The sequence below is a fragment of the Streptopelia decaocto genome (assembly GCF_964273445.1).
Source record: "Streptopelia decaocto genome assembly, chromosome: 3".
Taxonomy (NCBI): Eukaryota; Metazoa; Chordata; class Aves; order Columbiformes; family Columbidae; genus Streptopelia; species Streptopelia decaocto.
This window is the reverse complement of record NC_138656.1, coordinates 58,639,018-58,656,572: the sequence shown is the minus strand read 5'-3', so window position 1 is coordinate 58,656,572 and position 17,555 is coordinate 58,639,018. Positions and strand designations below refer to the sequence as shown.

The 17,555-nt window shown below is 35.5% G+C and overlaps 1 protein-coding gene across 4 annotated transcripts in view; it reads left to right on the top strand.

Annotated features, from left to right (window-relative positions):
* The window catches only part of VTA1 (vesicle trafficking 1), a 42,696-nt gene that overhangs the window by 17,477 nt on the left and 7,664 nt on the right, over positions 1-17,555 (top strand). For 3 of the 4 annotated variants that reach the window (XM_082049633.1, XM_082049632.1, XM_082049630.1), the window contains exons 3-7: positions 939-1,066; positions 1,726-1,801; positions 4,625-4,736; positions 10,239-10,415; positions 12,264-12,344. In XM_082049633.1, the coding sequence (XP_081905759.1) occupies positions 939-1,066; positions 1,726-1,801; positions 4,625-4,736; positions 10,239-10,415; positions 12,264-12,344 (574 nt within the window). The remainder of the gene's footprint in view (positions 1-938; positions 1,067-1,725; positions 1,802-4,624; positions 4,737-10,238; positions 10,416-12,263; positions 12,345-17,555) is intronic. The other variant, XM_082049631.1, reaches the window with a different exon arrangement.

Genomic DNA, 17,555 nt, shown 5'->3' with positions numbered 1-17,555 from the left:
CTCTCTACTCTGCCCTGGTGAGACCACATCTGGAATATTTTGTCCAGTTCTGGGCCCCTCAGTTCAAGAAGTACAGGGAACTGCTGGAGAGAGTCCAGCATAGGGCAACAAAGATGATTAAGGGAGTGGAGCATCTCCCTTACGGGGAAAGGCTGAGGGAGCTGGGTCTCTTTAGTTTGGAGAAGAGGAGACTGAGGGGTGACCTTATTAATGTTTACAGATATATAAAGGGTGAGTGTCATGAGGATTGAGCTAGGCTCTTCTCGGTGACAACCAACGGTAGGACAAGGGGTAATGGGTTCAAATTGGAACACAAGAGGTTCCACTTAAATTTGAGAAGAAACTTCTTCTCAGTGAGGGTAACAGAACACTGGAACAGGCTGCCCAGGGAGGTTGTGGAGTCTCCTACTCTGGAGACATTCAAAACCTGCCTGGACACCTTCCTGTGTAACCTCATCTAGGTGTTCCTGCTCCGGCAGGGGGATTGGACTAGATGATCTTTTGAGGTCCCTTCCAATCCCTAACATTCTGTGATACTGTGTGATTCTATCATTCTGTGTTTGGTTTTTTGGGTAGTAAGGTGAAAAATATCTGTAACTATTCCTTCACAATATTGTAGTTGTGTTCATTTTTAAGAGGTTAGTTGTTTTGGTTTGTGGGTTTTTTAAAGTGTTTTGTGATTGAAGATGACATTCGGGGTTGCTTATTCATAATATTTCTCCCTCCAAAAAGAATACGCTGCCTCTTAAGCATGCTACTTTTAGTGTTTGTTATGTTAGAAGCTGGAGATTTGTAAAATAATTAAAGCATATGTTGTTTCTTTTTAAAATTGTGCTTAGCTTTGTCTGAATCAGCAGCTTCTCCTTGTGTTTGAATTAGATTGCAGAATTGCTAGGGTCTAATAGGTAATTAATGTATTTTTTTTCAACTTTTTTCAGATGAAAAAGCAATTTGGTGATAATGAAGCAATTACTCAGGAAATTGTTGGTTCTGCTCATGTGGAGAATTATGCTTTGAAAATGTTTTTGTATGCAGACAATGAAGACAGAGCTGGGCAATTTCATAAGTAGGTGAAAAACTTTGGGTTTGTTATCTGAATTAAGGTACTGGTCAGGAAATTTGAATATCCAAACTCTCTTTAATTTGTCTGGAAAGAAGAATTGGGCTTTAATACATTCATTTCTCTTTTATAAAACTTGAGTTGTTACTACATGTCTCCAGCTTCATACATTAACTGGTATCCTCCTCCTTGTGTTGTCTAAGAGGTTGCTCACCCACTGGGAAGCCTTGTAAAACCCCAGGCTAATATTGAGCTTGACATAAAGCATGTTATAGTTTCTACTGTCCAGTGATATTAAAATAGTTGTTATGATACATTTTGTAGTTTGATTTACAGCAATTACTACAGCATGTTGGTGGCTTTGCTAGGCTTTTTCTAAAATAATGTAGGGTGTCCTATGTCCTATATTGAACATTCCAAACAAGAAACTAAATGCAGAACATTTGACCAGCTTTAAAAAATACTGAGAACTTTCTGCATAGTTGTCAGGAGACTAGCCAATATATTGCTAAATTTAAACATTGAGAAGTAAGGTCTGTAACACCAGATTGAAAGAAAAAAAATTAGTGATGGTTGGCTTGAAATAATCCAGTGTGTTCTAAAACACCAACTTCTAATATCCTGAGAGACTGACATTACTAAGTTAGTGAAATGTTTTTTTACAGAAACATGATCAAGTCCTTTTATACTGCAAGTCTCCTGATAGATGTTCTAACAGTATTTGGGGAGCTCTCTGAAGAGGTAAGTGTGAGGGATATCAGTGTATTATCTGATTGCTTTTCCTAGCACAGGTGGAAGTTGTTGTTCAAGTTCTGTAAAGTTTTTATGATTTGTTGAATATGAACTTCAAAGAACATAGGTTCTAATTGTGTAGCCAAATACACGTTAATAAGTCAAAATGAATTGTGTTAAGTATTTCAAATCAATTACGTGTGAAATGTTAGATAACTTTTTTTGTTAGAACGTGCTTCATGACTATATTATCAGAAATTCAAAGTCAGATTATTACTGTGGGACACATAGCATTGCATTGAGCAAGTAGGAATGATTATGGGGAAAAACTATGGAAGGTTCCTGGCTTTTTCCACCTTCACTTTTTTCACCCTGCAAGCAAGAACTTTGGTGCTAGTAATCGAGGTGGAATTGTGTACAGTTTTAGTTAGAATAAAAATTTTGGGTTTGCAACAAACCCCACTTTTAAAAGTCAATGTGCTAAGTTGGGAAGTTATGAATTTACCTCATAAAAATGGCTTACTATCTGGCCATTAGGACATAAATGTTTTCATTAAAAAAATAATCTACTAAAGTAACTAAAAAAGTGCTTTTCTTGGAAGGTAATTTTTTAATCAAATAAGTATTCTAGAATTGGCTGAACAAGATCATGATTACTTTTATTAAGGCACACACAATAATCTCTTGGTCTGTTTTAAAACAACCTTTTCTGTTAGGTGAGTGATGAGCTGCTGTCTATTATTCATGCCCCACAGAAGAATTAATCTCAGATATAGAGGAGCAAGTACTCTTAATATAAGTATCCTTTGTTCTGAAAATTAGAAGTGAGGATTCCTTGCTAAATTAACTGAAGAGTTCATTTTAAAAATGTAATGGTGTAGTTGATAACCTCTGGCAAAGAAAAAAAAAGTAGAGAAAGCTACTACTGACTCATGAAGATAAGTCTGAAAGATTGGTAAAGGAAGATTGAAATACCTGGAAAAATAAATATGATACAACAATGACACTAAACAGTGTGAGACAAAATCAGGAAGTGCTGATCAAGTGAGTGCTGATCAAGTGGGTGTTGAATATGTCTCAGGACACCTAAATCCACACAGATAATCTACAAAGATTTTTTTTTTTTTTTTTTCTCACGTGCTTGAGTGTTACAGGCTTCCACGCTTACGCTACTAAGCTGGCGGTATCTGTTATGCTGTTGCTCTCTGCCATATTCTAGATACAGTGCAATAGACTTTGTGAAGTATAATTTGGAATTTCAGTTTATTAATTCTCAGAAATATTTGATGTAATTTCAGTCAGGACTTTTAAAGAGAGATCATTCCATCTACCTTGGTTTCCAGGCCACATTACCTGTGATTATTACAGTGGAAACTGGGGTTCACCAATCCCTTACAGTTGATGATGTTGATGTGAAACACGCTGCCAACCTGCATTGTTCACTTAGCCAAATTATTCCACTCATCCTTCCACATTTCTCATCTCTGTTTATATTCAGCCTTGTTCCTTGAAATATATTATCTCATAACTGTCAGATCTGGTTATTTCTTTTATAACTTTTGATGAAGTAGTTGATTTGCATAATCAGTTTAAGATTTCTCTTAAGATTTGAGAGCTCTTCCTGGATTAAAAAAACACTGATGTAACAGTATTAAGAGATATAAAGTGACCCATCTTCATTTCATGTTTTGACATATTAAAGTCACCTAAGAACAGTAAAGTATATTTTTAAAAATGAAATGGAAAATCTCAAAATAATTGAGATTAACATTTATTTCAATCACTCATGTTTTGTGAAGAGAAGAATCTGTGAAAACCCAAGTAAAATCGTTTTTCTTAATTCTTTTTTCCCTGAAACTGAAAATAGTGAAAAATCATGGGGGTTTTGTTGGTTGGTTGGTTTTTTTGGTTGGCTGGTTGTGAGTCTTTTTTAATAATACTGAAGTTACTGCCACAGTTTTTCAATTTCAAACTGTTACCACGGAAATTGAACCAGAAAGTCAAGCAGCAGAGTCACTTCTCACTGCCATTGCTTGATATTGACAAAATTTCAGAAGATGAGAGTTGGCAAAATTATATTGACTGTCAATGTAGTAAGAAATTTTTTGAGAAGTATTAATATTTTTTCTAATAAATTAACTATTAAACTTGTCATTAACAGTTTATATAAAGTAGTTATCATCATAACCCCTCACTCTGTAGGTAGTTCATGTATTGCTAAAGTCCTTCATCTGATTTTTAGCTAAGTTTTGAAGACATTAAATCAAAATATTGTATGTCCTAGAATATCAGGCACACACTACATTAATCTGCAACTACAGCAGCATTTCTGTATTCATGCTCTTAAGTACACTTTTAAAATTTAAAATAATGTAATTCAAAAAGCTTTTATAATATTGATCAGTAGGAGTCGCATTTTAGGTTTCAGATATTTATCTCTAAAGTAAATAATCATCTAAGTTAGTGGAGATAGGAAGTTTTCGTTATTATTTCACATTAGCAATTAATACATAGAGTACTCTGTCTTTCATACTAGTTGGTCCTGGTATAATTTTTTTTCCTTTTCCTGGCATGCTGCACTAATTGCAGATCTCTACCTTTTCCTTTCATGCTGAGATCCTGTTAGAGCTGTTCTTTCTGTTTTTTTTTTTTAATTCACTGATTAATTTAACATGTGTTGGTTATCTTTAAAAGAATATCAAATGATAGCAGAGAAAGCAGTTTAGTTTTATAATCTCTTCTCAGGAAGTAAAACCCGCTTATATTTCTGTTTTGAATGCATTAATTCACAGAAGTGAGTGGTTAAAATGTCTGGCTTTTTCCTTTCCCCAGAACGTCCAGCACAGGAAGTATGCCAGGTGGAAGGCAGCGTACATTCACAACTGCTTGAAGAATGGAGAGACTCCTCAGCCTGGGCCTATTGGAATGGAAGGGGAGAGCTTCGGTACGTGTTTCCGTTTTCTTTTTAAAAGACCAAAACAGTGGTAGGCAGAGTTCTCCAGGGAGCACCCTACAGGAGGCGTTGCTTCTCTGTTTAATATTCCATACATGATGAACCACCTTCTGCTTTTGCTTTTCTGCTTCTCCTGATGTGACTTTTATTGCACCTTACTTTTTGATTGACTTATTAATTTTTTTTTTTTCTTCCTTCTGTAGTGGAGATTATAATTTTCAGTACAGCTACTATCTGAGAAGACATTGTCACCTTTGGGCCAGAACCGTGCATTTCTTAAATGCTACCAACAGTCCTTCTTTTAAATCTGTGTAAAGTTATGAGTTTAGGGAATCTCCGTCCTTGGAAATGTCCAAAACCTGATAAGACACAGTCCTGGGCCACTGATGCTAGCTGACCATGCTGGAATGGGGGGTTGGGCTAGATAATCTCAAGAGGTCACTTCCAACCTCAGCCATTCTGTGCCTAGAGCAGCATGATCTGTGTTAGTGCTGCTATGAGTGAGGAATTGGACCAGGTAACCTGCAAGGAATCCTTCAGCCTTTTTACAATTCTTAAATCATTCCGTTTTATACGGAAAAGAGAATCAATGGTTGGAAAGAGGAGAGGGCCAGATAAGAGTGCTTCTGAGGTTCAAATTTAGCCAAAAAAGTGTGAAAAGTGGCTCTCTACAGTGTAAGCTGTTATCATTTATATCTGCTGGGCACCATTACAGATAAAAAATAGAATACAACATCACCATCTCTCCAGCTTGTGTAGAAACAATAACTGTTCCTCAGCAGCAACAAATAGGGTCTTTCTTCATTTGATTAATGTGGAGGCAAAAGTAACTGATTTGCTGAAGGCTGCAGAAGAAACTGTTGTAGAACGGAAATAGAATTCAGACTTTACTCAAATCCTTACTGTTCATTGCAAGTCATTACAAGTGGTAGTGTGAATAGGTGAAGACTGTTGCTTACATTACCAAGTTATGTCTATCTACATGCAACTTTAAAGGGACACGAATGCTGAGTGAGCCAAAATTTTGACATCCTTATTCATAGTGAGCCTGCAGTATCTGTAATTTGTTAATAACTTTTTATATGTTGAATTGTGTTTCATTTAATAAGAGAATTTCTCACACCCTTTTTTTTTCTGAGCAATGAAATGAAAAATACTACTTGACATTTATTTTTGGAAATAAACTTGGTAGTGTAGGTGTCCATAATGCTTTACACAACCAAGGCAAAAATTTTATGCAAATCAATTTTTATTAGAAGAATCAGTAGAAAAATGTCAATTCTTGCTTTGTGCATCAAGAGAAGAAAAGCAGCATTGTTTGAATGGATGACTGGACCTTCCCCATTCCTTTCTGCTTGCTCATTTTCTTCCTCCCCTTAAAAATGGAAAAAGTCTGTTTAAACAGAGTGAAACTAGGTCTGTGTAGCTTGACAAATTACCTTTTTTTTTTCAAAGTGTTATTTCCTTTGTGATTCTTGAAAACCATACTGTAACTCTTAGAGATGTTTTTATAGTAACGTAGGCATGCTTTATGCAGTTCTGCTGTTGGATTTATGGATAGTTTTGCCAGGATGCACCATCAAAACCTTAAAATAACACCCTTGATTTATTAATGCAGTTGGAATATGAGTCTTAGAGTACACGTAAAGGTCACTTAGCAGTAGCCCTAGATCATCCAAGAAGATTTGATACTAATGGAAAAAAATGAAAGATGTAATTTCAAATATGGAAAAGTTCCTAAATGGTCACAGTATAGCCATAGTAAAATGCAGCAAATGTCACCACTTTCACTGCAATACATAATATGTATTCTACATTTATATTGCAGAATTCCAGGAAACCTGTATAGTCCCAACTAGTAGAAAGAACAATGTGTCAAGAGTTGATGGATTTTTGAGTCCATTTCTCAATCTTGGTAGTTGGGAGGAGAACACAAAAACAGTGTTTCAATAGAACCTTCCGTTGTGCATCTTTTAGCAACAACTCCAGCTTGAGAAAACCAGTGCAACAGAATGAGGAGAATGTTTTTTAAATTCAAATTAATAGACAATGCCAAAAGTATTGCCTTTTTAATTCTGTGGACTCCATAAAATAGGAATCCATAGAACTGGAGGAGTCTGGACTCCTTAAGAATAAAAAAAATTGCTAGTTTTAAATTTAGTGCTCTGGGCTGCTGAAGTTAAGTCATGATCAGTGCTTACTTGTAGTAGACAAGGGAATGCCATTACATGAAAGTATCTTTGGACTGTTGGTTATGGGGCCAGGGACATCAACCATATTCCACGAAGTCTTGCCTTCAATAAATAAATAACAATTAAAAAAAACCCTGAAACAAACAGATAGTCTGGGTATACTGTAGCTCTAAGGAAAATCCAAAGAGCATATGGATTCATTATGCTGGGAACCAAGCACAAAGGCTGATGCAGTTCCAAGACAAGAAATGCAGCTGGATCTGTAACTGAATGTGAAACAATTGTTTCACTGTTTCAGAGCCTCATTTCAGCATCCTTAAGCAAATTGCAAGGCACTTTAAATTCCAGGTTAATACTGCTTTATGATAAATTAATTCTCTATTTTTCCTAGGGTTCATTCCTGTTCCCTGGAAAAGATTTGTTTTTCAATAATGTCATGGATGTTCTAACTACAGAACTTAAAAACAGTTTCTTAAATTAAACGTTCTTTTCCAGCAGCCTGAAATCCTGTTCAGCACTACTGTTGAAACTCTGCACAAATACTGCAAGCACGTATCTCAAAATGGTTCTCATACTTTAATCTTTGATAAAGAATATTTTAAATATTTACTGTGTGGAAATAATAGTTACAGTGCTTTGATGACATTTGAGCACTTTAAACACCTAAGAAGAGTTAATTTAAACAAAGCTACTTTTATGTTTAATACAGTGTAACTTTACCAAGTGCATAATGAGCAAATCAAACAGTTCAGTTTGATCTCTTGATACATATGCCTGATTAAAAAGTATATCACCCTTTTGTGATTTTTGCCTGTTACTGACACTGTTATTAAGAGTGGTCATTTTTTTCCATTTGCTTTTTTTGTTTATCATATTGCCGGACTTTAACTATTTGAGTTTGTACCTTCCATGGCCAGTGTTGCCTAGAGCACTGCGTTTTTACTGAAGTGACTAGAGGCCAAGCTTACCCAGTGGGGAAGCTTGAAGCTGAAACTGGGAGTGTCTTGAAGAGAAGATTGGGAGGTAGTGCAGGACAGACGCAAGTATGGGGGCAAAGGGTTGCAGATATGGGATGTGAAGTCCTTGTGCAGGGAAAGATAAATCAGAATGGGACTGAAGAGACAGATAAGGGCAACAGGAAGCCACAGGGGGGCAAAATAATGGAATAAATGCATTAACAGTTTAAGTCTGGACAAGAACTTACAGGTAATTTATCTAAATTGAGATACTAAGTACAATGAAAACATGTTTTTTCCCCACTGCCTTGTTTTCAAAAGTGGCTTAGTAATTTTTACAACAGCTTTTCCAAAGTACTGGTTTCAAGGAGGCACCCAACATGAAAAATCCAACTTTATGGCTATAATTTGATCAAGCTATAGATAATTGATAACTGTGTTACAAATAAACTTGGGCAGCCTTACCTTCAGAGAGCATGATTAGTGTTGTGTGTTAACTGTTTCATTAATCTTATGTACAATTTTATTTTCTGAAATAGTCTTCAGAATTTTTTTTTTACTTAACACCAAAACCACTGAAAAGTACAGCATTCAACCAATTACTTGTTCCTATCATTGTTATTATTTAAAAGGTAGCATATCTAGTGTTTACTTTTGAATCTCATGTTTTGTTTTGATAGTTTTAACACATTTAATTTTACTTCCAAACATTTTAGCCACATGATATTGCAGTATGATGAGTTACTAGCAAAAAATACATCCTTTGTCTTCCAGAAGTCTGCCATATATTTGCGTATTTCAGAAATAGCTTCATAAAACCACAGCCTGAATTACTGGTTGCAGCAAGTGAAAGTAATTTTCACAAGAGAGACATACAAAAATTTTAGCATGTTCTGTGTTTTCATATTAAATTCTGCTAGCAGTGCTTGACACTCCTAACAGAACTCTGCTTCTAGGTTTCTTTGCTTTTTGATATTTTTAGATAAAGATTCTTGATATTAAGACTGTGGATTTGAAGGGTTTGTGAATTTGTGTAGTAATACTCAGATGTTTTGAATGAAAGTAAACTACTACCACTTTTCAATATAAACTAAAATATATTATTTACCTGTGTATTCATTAATGTCCAGTAAAAAATGTCCTAACAACAACACTGTTGATTTTGCTCTGCATTATAGCTTTATATTGTATTAAATATTATTGTGAATTAGAAGGCGTTTAGTAATTTTTAGTAAAGGTAATAACCTGAACTTTTTCTGAGAGGAAAAGGACCTTACATGGGAAAAAATTCTGATATTTGTAATAGTAGACTGTTTAATTATTAAGCAGGAGAGGTGTTTGCATAACATATAATCTTGTGTAGTTGAAGACCAATGTGGATTTCATAAAGAAAAAGCCTCTCTTTTGCCAGCTCCAGACACACAGAAGTTTTGTGGTCCTGTATTTGTTTTCCTCCCATTCAAGAACTAAATGTTAACAAAGCCATTCCCAAAACTGTGCTCATTCCATGTGACATTATTGATACAGATGAACACACACATAGTAAAAGAAAATTGAACTGAATTCAAATTAAGGAGCAGAAATCAACCATATTCTAAATTAACTGGGTCTTTAGCATAATAAAACTGGACCATTACTTTTGCAGCCTTCAAAGCAACATTGAATAAACCAGACCAGAACGTTAAGAACATGACTAGGTTGAAAAATAGTATCTATGCTCTTTGTACATGCTATGGAATATATTAAATGTCATTCTTATAGTGCACTACATACTATGTTCTAGATACAGTTATGACTCTGCTAAGTGGCATTTCATTTTCTTGTTTGGTATTACTTTCCCAAAGTTCCCCTTTTTTGTTATTTATTTGTGGTTAGTTTAACTGATACGGGATAGAAAGATTGGCACTGTCTTTATTTTTATGAAGAGTTTGTAAGGCAGATACAATTTTCCATATTCTGGTTTGTGGATACATTAAAATATAGATTACTTCATATTTGTAGTATCTTGTTCAACTACTGTGAATGCAGTACATGGAAGTATGAGGGACTGTAGTAATGAGACATATTGCTTATATTCACACCAGTAATGAGATGATCTTTCAATTTAAACAGAAGAGATCTTTGAAAGTGAGTTTCTAGATCTATCCTATTGTATGTTGCTTTTTACTTTGTCAAATCAACTGTTTGCAGTTTGGGTGCATGTTTTATGTCATGCTGTGGTGGCAATTCAAGTTTGAAAAGAGGTTTTAAAAGAAAAATTTGAAAGAAGGTTTTAAAAGAAAGATTAATTTTTTAAAGTATTTGTACAGAAGAGTTACAGTAATTCCTATTTTGTGTTATCTTAGCAGATGTTGAAAGGGAAGAAGCAGGGTCATCTTCTGTCCATAGTGGAACAACTCAACCAGCATCATCATCTACGTATGAAGCTAACAACATACCATCTAGTAATTACACTGGCATACATATACCACCAGGTGCCCATGCACCAGCCAACACTCCAGCTGAAGTACCTCATAACACAGGTAGGGCTCAATCACACACAAGAAATCCATGCCCTTATTGAGAGGTGAATTCTAGCCCTCTTTCTATTACATATAAACTGAATAACATAGGTATTCTATGGCAGAAGCAATTTCATAAATTAACGTCATAAAAATGCCATCAGAAATATTTTTTATGTTTTTTTTTAAAAAATACATAATTCATATTTTGGAGCACTTTGCTAGAGAGATGTGTACGGATGGAAAGAGTGAATGTTCCTGCAGACAGAATGTGTTTTTTCTTCTCTGGATTCATGTGTTGCAACATCTATACTGTAAAGCACGATTTATTTGAATCTTTCCCTTGATAGATGAAATTAGATGACTTCATTTCATATTTAGCTTTCCCTGTGCAGATCGACCGCTGTTCTTTATCTGGGAACATATCCAACATAGTGTTGAAACTGTTAACAAGAACACTATAACAGTCATGCCTGATGTGCCATTCATACCCTTCTTCCATGTGGTGTATGCTCCTTTACCCACACAAGTACTTTAGTGTGATTGACCTCAAACAATATTGTTAATGGAAATTTTGTCCCTATGGCTAAACATACTGGCTCCTACATGCTTTTTATTCTGTGTCATTTTTGGACTAAAAACCCAGTTCTTAAAAATTCAATGTTCTTCCCAGTTGCCTTACAAAAAAAAAGGCTGTATTAAATGATTTGTGAACACAACTTTTTCACCTCATATTACCTTTTAATTAATTATGTTTAATAAAACTGAAAAATTAAAGCTCTTGATTTAAATCCTGTTGATCCTTTGATTGTTCAGCTACATTTTAATATCACAGAACATATGAGATGTTTTTGTCACATAGCCCCTCCTTTTACTTTCTCATTTTAAAAATGCTTCACCTCATGAAAACTTCAGGATGCTCTTTTTTCAGCTTTATCAAAGGGAAATCCTTCAGATAGGTGGGTTTTTTTGGGTTTGGGAGGGGGACACTGTTGTTTTTTTACATTCAGCCTAGATAAACATTTAGCTCTTTGTTTTTACTGGATCTGAAAATTATGGAATATGTACCTTGTTAGAATACATTTTTTTCTTTGCATTACATAGTTTTAACCACAGCCATCATTCCATGAAATAACAGATAATTTAGAAAAGTGATTATACCATCTTCCGACATAGCAGATGTTGTAGAAATAACTTTGTAAGTCTGGTATGTTCTGGACATACTGCAAAAAATGTAGTTTTGGAATAATGCAAATGAGTGTCTAAAATGTGAACACAAATTCAAGAATGCTTCACAGTGTAAAGTGCTGTTTCTTCTTCTAGCATCACCATTTCCCTTTTAAATCCAGTTAGTTTTTTTGTTCTCGCCAGTTGCTTTCAAAGGAATTAGGAAAGAGATGGTTTGCAAGTTTGAGATGGCAGGCATAGGGTTTTAAAAATACAGTAATGGAGACTCCCACTGATGTTAAAAGGTATAATTTAAACTTCAGATAAAAAAGTTTTATTCCTAGTCTTCTTGAGCAGGTTTTCCTCAATGTCTAGGGTAATCAGTGTCTTTTGGACTAGGTGTTTGCTTTGTTGTTTTTTTTTGTTTTTTGATGCTTGAAATTAAATTTCTGTGAAATACTGTACTGATAAAATGAATGACAGCCTGTATATTCTTCTGTATTACTTTATAAAACATTCATAGTCTGAAGTGAGGGTTTTAAAATGTTATAAACTTTCAGAATTCGAAAGCTATCAGCTGCTTAATTTAAAAATAATTTAGTTATTTGTTTTACCTATTATGCTTTGTTGTTTTGTCTGCTTACTTTTTAAGTCTATAAGTAAAAATAATCCAAGTCCAATTTTTTTTGCATTGATTTTCAGGAGTGACAAGTAACACCATTCAGCCTGCTGCTCAGAATGTTCCTCTAGTCGATCCTTCCCTTTACAGTGCTCAGTCTGCAGGTAAGGTGGTGGCATTTGTGTTGTCTGTACATGGGCGTGCTGTGTCCTGTGTGTCTCGTCTCTCCTGCACTGAAGAAGGAAGTTTGAGAAACAACGTCATCGTTATCTGAATGCTACTAATTCAGAAACTTTGAAAAGAATGGATGTGGTCTAAACATTGTGTTGCTAAGAGTTTGATAGTTTCTGAGAGCTTTGCTATAGTGTATGATTCATGTTGTTGATCTGACTTTTTTGAACCAATGAGCTAGCATTGTGTTAGCCTTTTTGTTATTTATCTCGCTTCTGAGATGAGGTTCTGATATACTTAGCAAAGCCTACATTCCTGATGGCCTTGCCGAATTGTATTTTGGTAGTTAATACACATTTTCCTTACTTAAAATTTCTTCTACAGAGTCATTATGTAAGCTATTTATTCACTTTATTAAATAATCATAATATTCTAGTGGTGGTTTTTGTTGTGGCATAATTGTTATGTTTGCTTGTTGATTATAAGCAGTTAAATTAAATGAAATAATTTTTAAGGTACTTCTAACGGTTGCATTTTGATGTACCATTTAATCAAGGCTTTTATCTTTTAAAATGCCATCTGTCTTTCATGTTAAAATCACTGATAACTTACATGTATTTCATGTCTGCTTGTACATATCATACTTCAAAGTGCACACATAAATGCTAACCTTAGGGAAACCATGGCCTGTGAAATAGCAGTGACTGTCAATAAAGCTGGAATCATCCTATATTCGAAGTTGAACAGGGATATGCAATTGGACAAAGTATTAACTTTTCCAGGAATTCTTCTCTCTGTGGAATAGAGATAATAAAAAGATAAGTTACATCTGGTTGCAATAATCAGATTTTTGTTCACCATATAACATGGATTTTGAGTGAGAAGGAAGTCTAGAAGTCCTAGTATGAAATCTGTTCATATTCTACCCTACAGTTTATCCTTACCAGGGAAAGCTGGTAGTGTATATAGTTGATGTTTTAAGTCCCAGATACAGTCCTAGATACAGTCAAATGTTGCCTGTTATGACTACTGAGTTTAGATATGTATATTCTTGTATATTGTAACTTAAAAATAATTGTGTTAGATATTTTAGTTTATTATGTTGTTGAAGAGGGTGTCTATGTTAAAATACCAGCTTTGCTGAAAAAGCTTTTTTTTATTCAATCACTGTAATAGGAGTTTAGTGTTTGGTTTGATTTTAGTCTGCTGTCATAAGAATGCTTAAGAATGTGTCCATTGTAGTAGATAAGGAAGCCATTTTTGTAGATGATGTCTTAAAAAGATAAAAATAATGAAATTTACCTTTGATAGAGACATATTAACCTTTAGTGTTCTCTTGAAGAACAAAAGACACATCCTTTTGTTTGTCTGGTGTATTACTGTAATTTCTTGTGATGGTTAACTCATTTTATTGAAGACAATACCTCAGACCCATAGCTGAACCATTTAAACTTGGTGATAGTTTTTGAGTTTTGGGGGATGTTGGGGTTCAGTAGCTCCTTAACCTAAACAGCTGAAGGCTTTACTTAAGCTTTTCTGTAGTAACTGCTAGTTGGAAAACAAATTTTGTGTTTGGCAGGAAAGCTTTTATATTTAACCAGCTTATCATGATACTCTAGACAGTCATTCTAATAGGTTTTTTAATAACTACTCTGAAAATTTTAGTCATCATTGTTTCTTGTTTCAGTGTTTAATTTTAGTTGTAAAAATGTCATGATTTTTATTTGAACTTTAATTCTTCATTACGTATTACAAGTTTTATTATTCAATGTCTGGATGGTATCAGTGCATTGCTCTCTCTAGCCACTTACCTGGGATAACTTGGGATAATTTGGTTTTAAAAGTACACAAAGAAAAAGGAAATGAATTAATTAAGATACCCTGTGTTTATGAAAATTCGTAGCAACTACTGTGCTGTAATTAAGAGATTAAGACCCTTACTAAGCAAAGTGATGAACTTGTAACTTGATCTAAGCTGAGTATTTGCATGCCTGCATTCCTCCTCTGTACACCTGTTGTGTCACTACAAACGTGGGTCTTGAAACAACTTAAACGGTTACATCTTTATGAGGGAGATTTGCAAAAGTGCACCCTGAGATGTGATACAGCTTATATAGAGTCTCAGTTCTCAAAGTTTAGAAAATATGGTGTCAGTTATGCAGGAGTTTGAGAGGGCATAAGGGATGTGTAAGTCAGCAAAGATACAATAATATTTTTGTTTGCATGCATAGAATTGAGAAGCTTGAGAGCAATGGTAGGTGTTTGTTCTTGCCTGTCACCATCCTGTCATGCATGCTTGGTCATTACCCAAAGCATTTTCCCTTCAGCTGTACATGTAACAGCAGATGTCATTCTTCTCTTCATGCTGCTCTGGAGTCCTTTTTGTGCCAACAGTACTTTATTCCACAGTAGCCTTGTTCCCTAACCTGCAAGTAGATTTATGAATTCTGGATCTCACAACGGACCTATTACACTGTGCGACCCAGGACCCCTCCCCAATATTTATCTAATATATATATATATATATATATATTTTCAGGCTAGATCCTGGCTGCATATTGAGGTTAGACTTTGGTGTGCACCATTCCTATGGAACTGAAGTTTCCTTTGGACAGGAAGGAGGAATCAGTGTTGCCCTCCAGTAGATCCACAGAGCTGGCACAGTTCAAAGTACACTTGCTCCACGATTTAGACACAATGTCTGTGTCTATACTACTAAATTAAACATGCTTGTAAATATTTGACACTGAGAACAGCTGGCACAGAACCACTCACATCCATACTATTAAACTTTTAAATGTTCTGAAGAAGGTAGTTTGTGAAGGCTGCCAATATTGCCTGGTCTCTACCCTGCTCTAACCACAAGTTGTGCCCAGGAATTGTTTGGGAAAATGCGAGGTTGCGTGGGCCAAAACCATACTGGAGTCTGTTCCAGCAGTTCGACAGTGTAGGCAGTCAAGTTTGAGTGCTGAGATGCATTCCCTGGCACTGTTGAATGTACTAGTATAGTCAAAACCAAACAGGATATTCCACATATTCCTACAAGACTCTTTCTGGTAGTAAGATCAAATGTATATTTTTAAAATAAATTATATATTTTATTTCTTTCCTGTAGCACAGGAGAAGCAATTTGCTTAATGCTATGATGACAGAGAAACTTTTGGTGGAGAAGAGTGGAATATTTTATCAAAAGAAAATTAAGTTAAAGCAACAGTATTCCTTTGATTTTAGTCAGGTGAATCCTTCAATAATTGTTGTGTCCTGTAGGAACAGGTTTCAGAGTTTAACAGTGAATTTTTAAAGTGTCAAAGCTTATGCAATTAAGCATTGGTTAATGTCTCTGACAACAGAATGCAGAGCTACACAGCAGCTTTGTATAATGTATGCGTGCACTTCTCTGGTGTAGTTTGCTTAAAAAATTTATTACCCCTAGATTTTGTGAACACTATATGCATTCATGGTTGTGCTGCACAGAGTTTTTATAAGTCTTCTTATATTACCATATGCTGCCTTCCACAGGTGGCATAGTATAGAGAAACCATTTGTCCATTCTAGTTGTGTGTATAATCATGTTTGATTTTCTACACACATAGTGGAAATAATAATTTGACTTTGCATGTGTTTTCATGATCCTAAGAAGAAATTTTTGAAGATTTGTATTTCAAATATCTTCAGTGCTTTAATGTGAAAAAAGAGCATCTTGTTTCAAAAATTGTTTCAGTTATCTTTGCCATCACTGGTTTTATACATCAAGTCACATTATTAAAATATTCTTAAATCAGCTGCCTTGTCTTTGGGCAACTTCATAAAAGGGAAAAACATCTGATGGATAGAAAAGGATGCCAGGGATAAGCAGATACATCATGTAAAATACATGTTGTTTTCATTTCAAAACTGCTTTTTTTCCCAACATGATTTTCAGCATCTCTAGTCAAATCGCCTTTAGGTTTTCACTTTGTGTTCCTTTTAAACTAAAAGAATCAGATTTGATGACATTAGTTGTGGATTCCATATGCCTGTCGTATTTCAGTAGTAAATATAACTACTGTGCTAGTAATTTCAGATTAACACAGAGGCAGGTTTATTTCAGGATAAATACAGTATACTTTTCCCGTCTTGATGTTGTTCGGCATTTTTAGAGCTCAGAATCAGGGGATGGTTGAGATCGGAATGGACCTCTGGAGGTCATCTAGTCCAAACACTCTGTTCAAGCAAGGGTCCTGTAAAATGAGTTTCTGAGGACCATGTCCTTTGCGTCTTTCTCTGCCCCTGCACTCTCCCTATGGCTTCATTTGCAGCACCAAAGGCAGAATTTTGAGAAAAGTGTCACTGTTAATTCAAAAGACAGCTTTTGAATCTCTTCAGGGACAGAGACTCTGCAGCCTCTCTGGGAAACCTGCGCCAGTGCTCAGTCACCCTCACAGTAAAAAGTCGTTCCTGAAGCTCAGACAGGAATCTCTTGTGTTTCGGTTTGTGCCCATTGCTTCTGGTCCTGTCGTGGGCACCACTGAAATGAGCCTGGCTCCGTCCTGTGTGCACCCTCCCTTCAGGTATTTATGTACATTGACAAGATTGCCCTGAGCCTTCTTTTCTCCAGGCTGAACAGTTCAGGCTCTCTCAGCCTCTCCTCGTGTGAGAGGTGCTCCAGTTCTTTCATCATCTTAGTGGCTCTTCACTGAACTCTCTCCAGTCTCTCTCTTGTACTGAGGAGCCCAGAACTGGCTACAGCACTCCAGGTGTGACCTGACTATCTCTGAGTAAAGAGGATCACATCCCTCCACCCGCTGGCAACACCCTAGTACAGCCCAGGATGCTATTCGCCCTCTTTGCCGCAAGAGCAGGTTATTGGCGCATGGACAATTTGGTGTCCATCAGGACCCCCCAGTCCTTTTCTGCAAAGCTGCTTAACTGTTAGAATATGTAAATTGAAGTCAGTTACTTTTGTGGTTATTCCTTTGATGTAAGTTCAGATGTTATAGTTAAGTTTCACATTATTTTGAAAACCTAAGAACACAGAGCTGTTCTATTTCTATTCTATTTGTCCATTGTGAGGTGTTGACTTCAATAGGAGCTGAGGCCACTGAGCACATCAAAAGATCAACACCCTTACTGTGTAAACTTTGGTTTATAAATTTTAAATTGTTAACTCTTTTTCCTCAAGTTATGTCATAATAGCATCTGAAGTGGATTTCATAATAAATAAG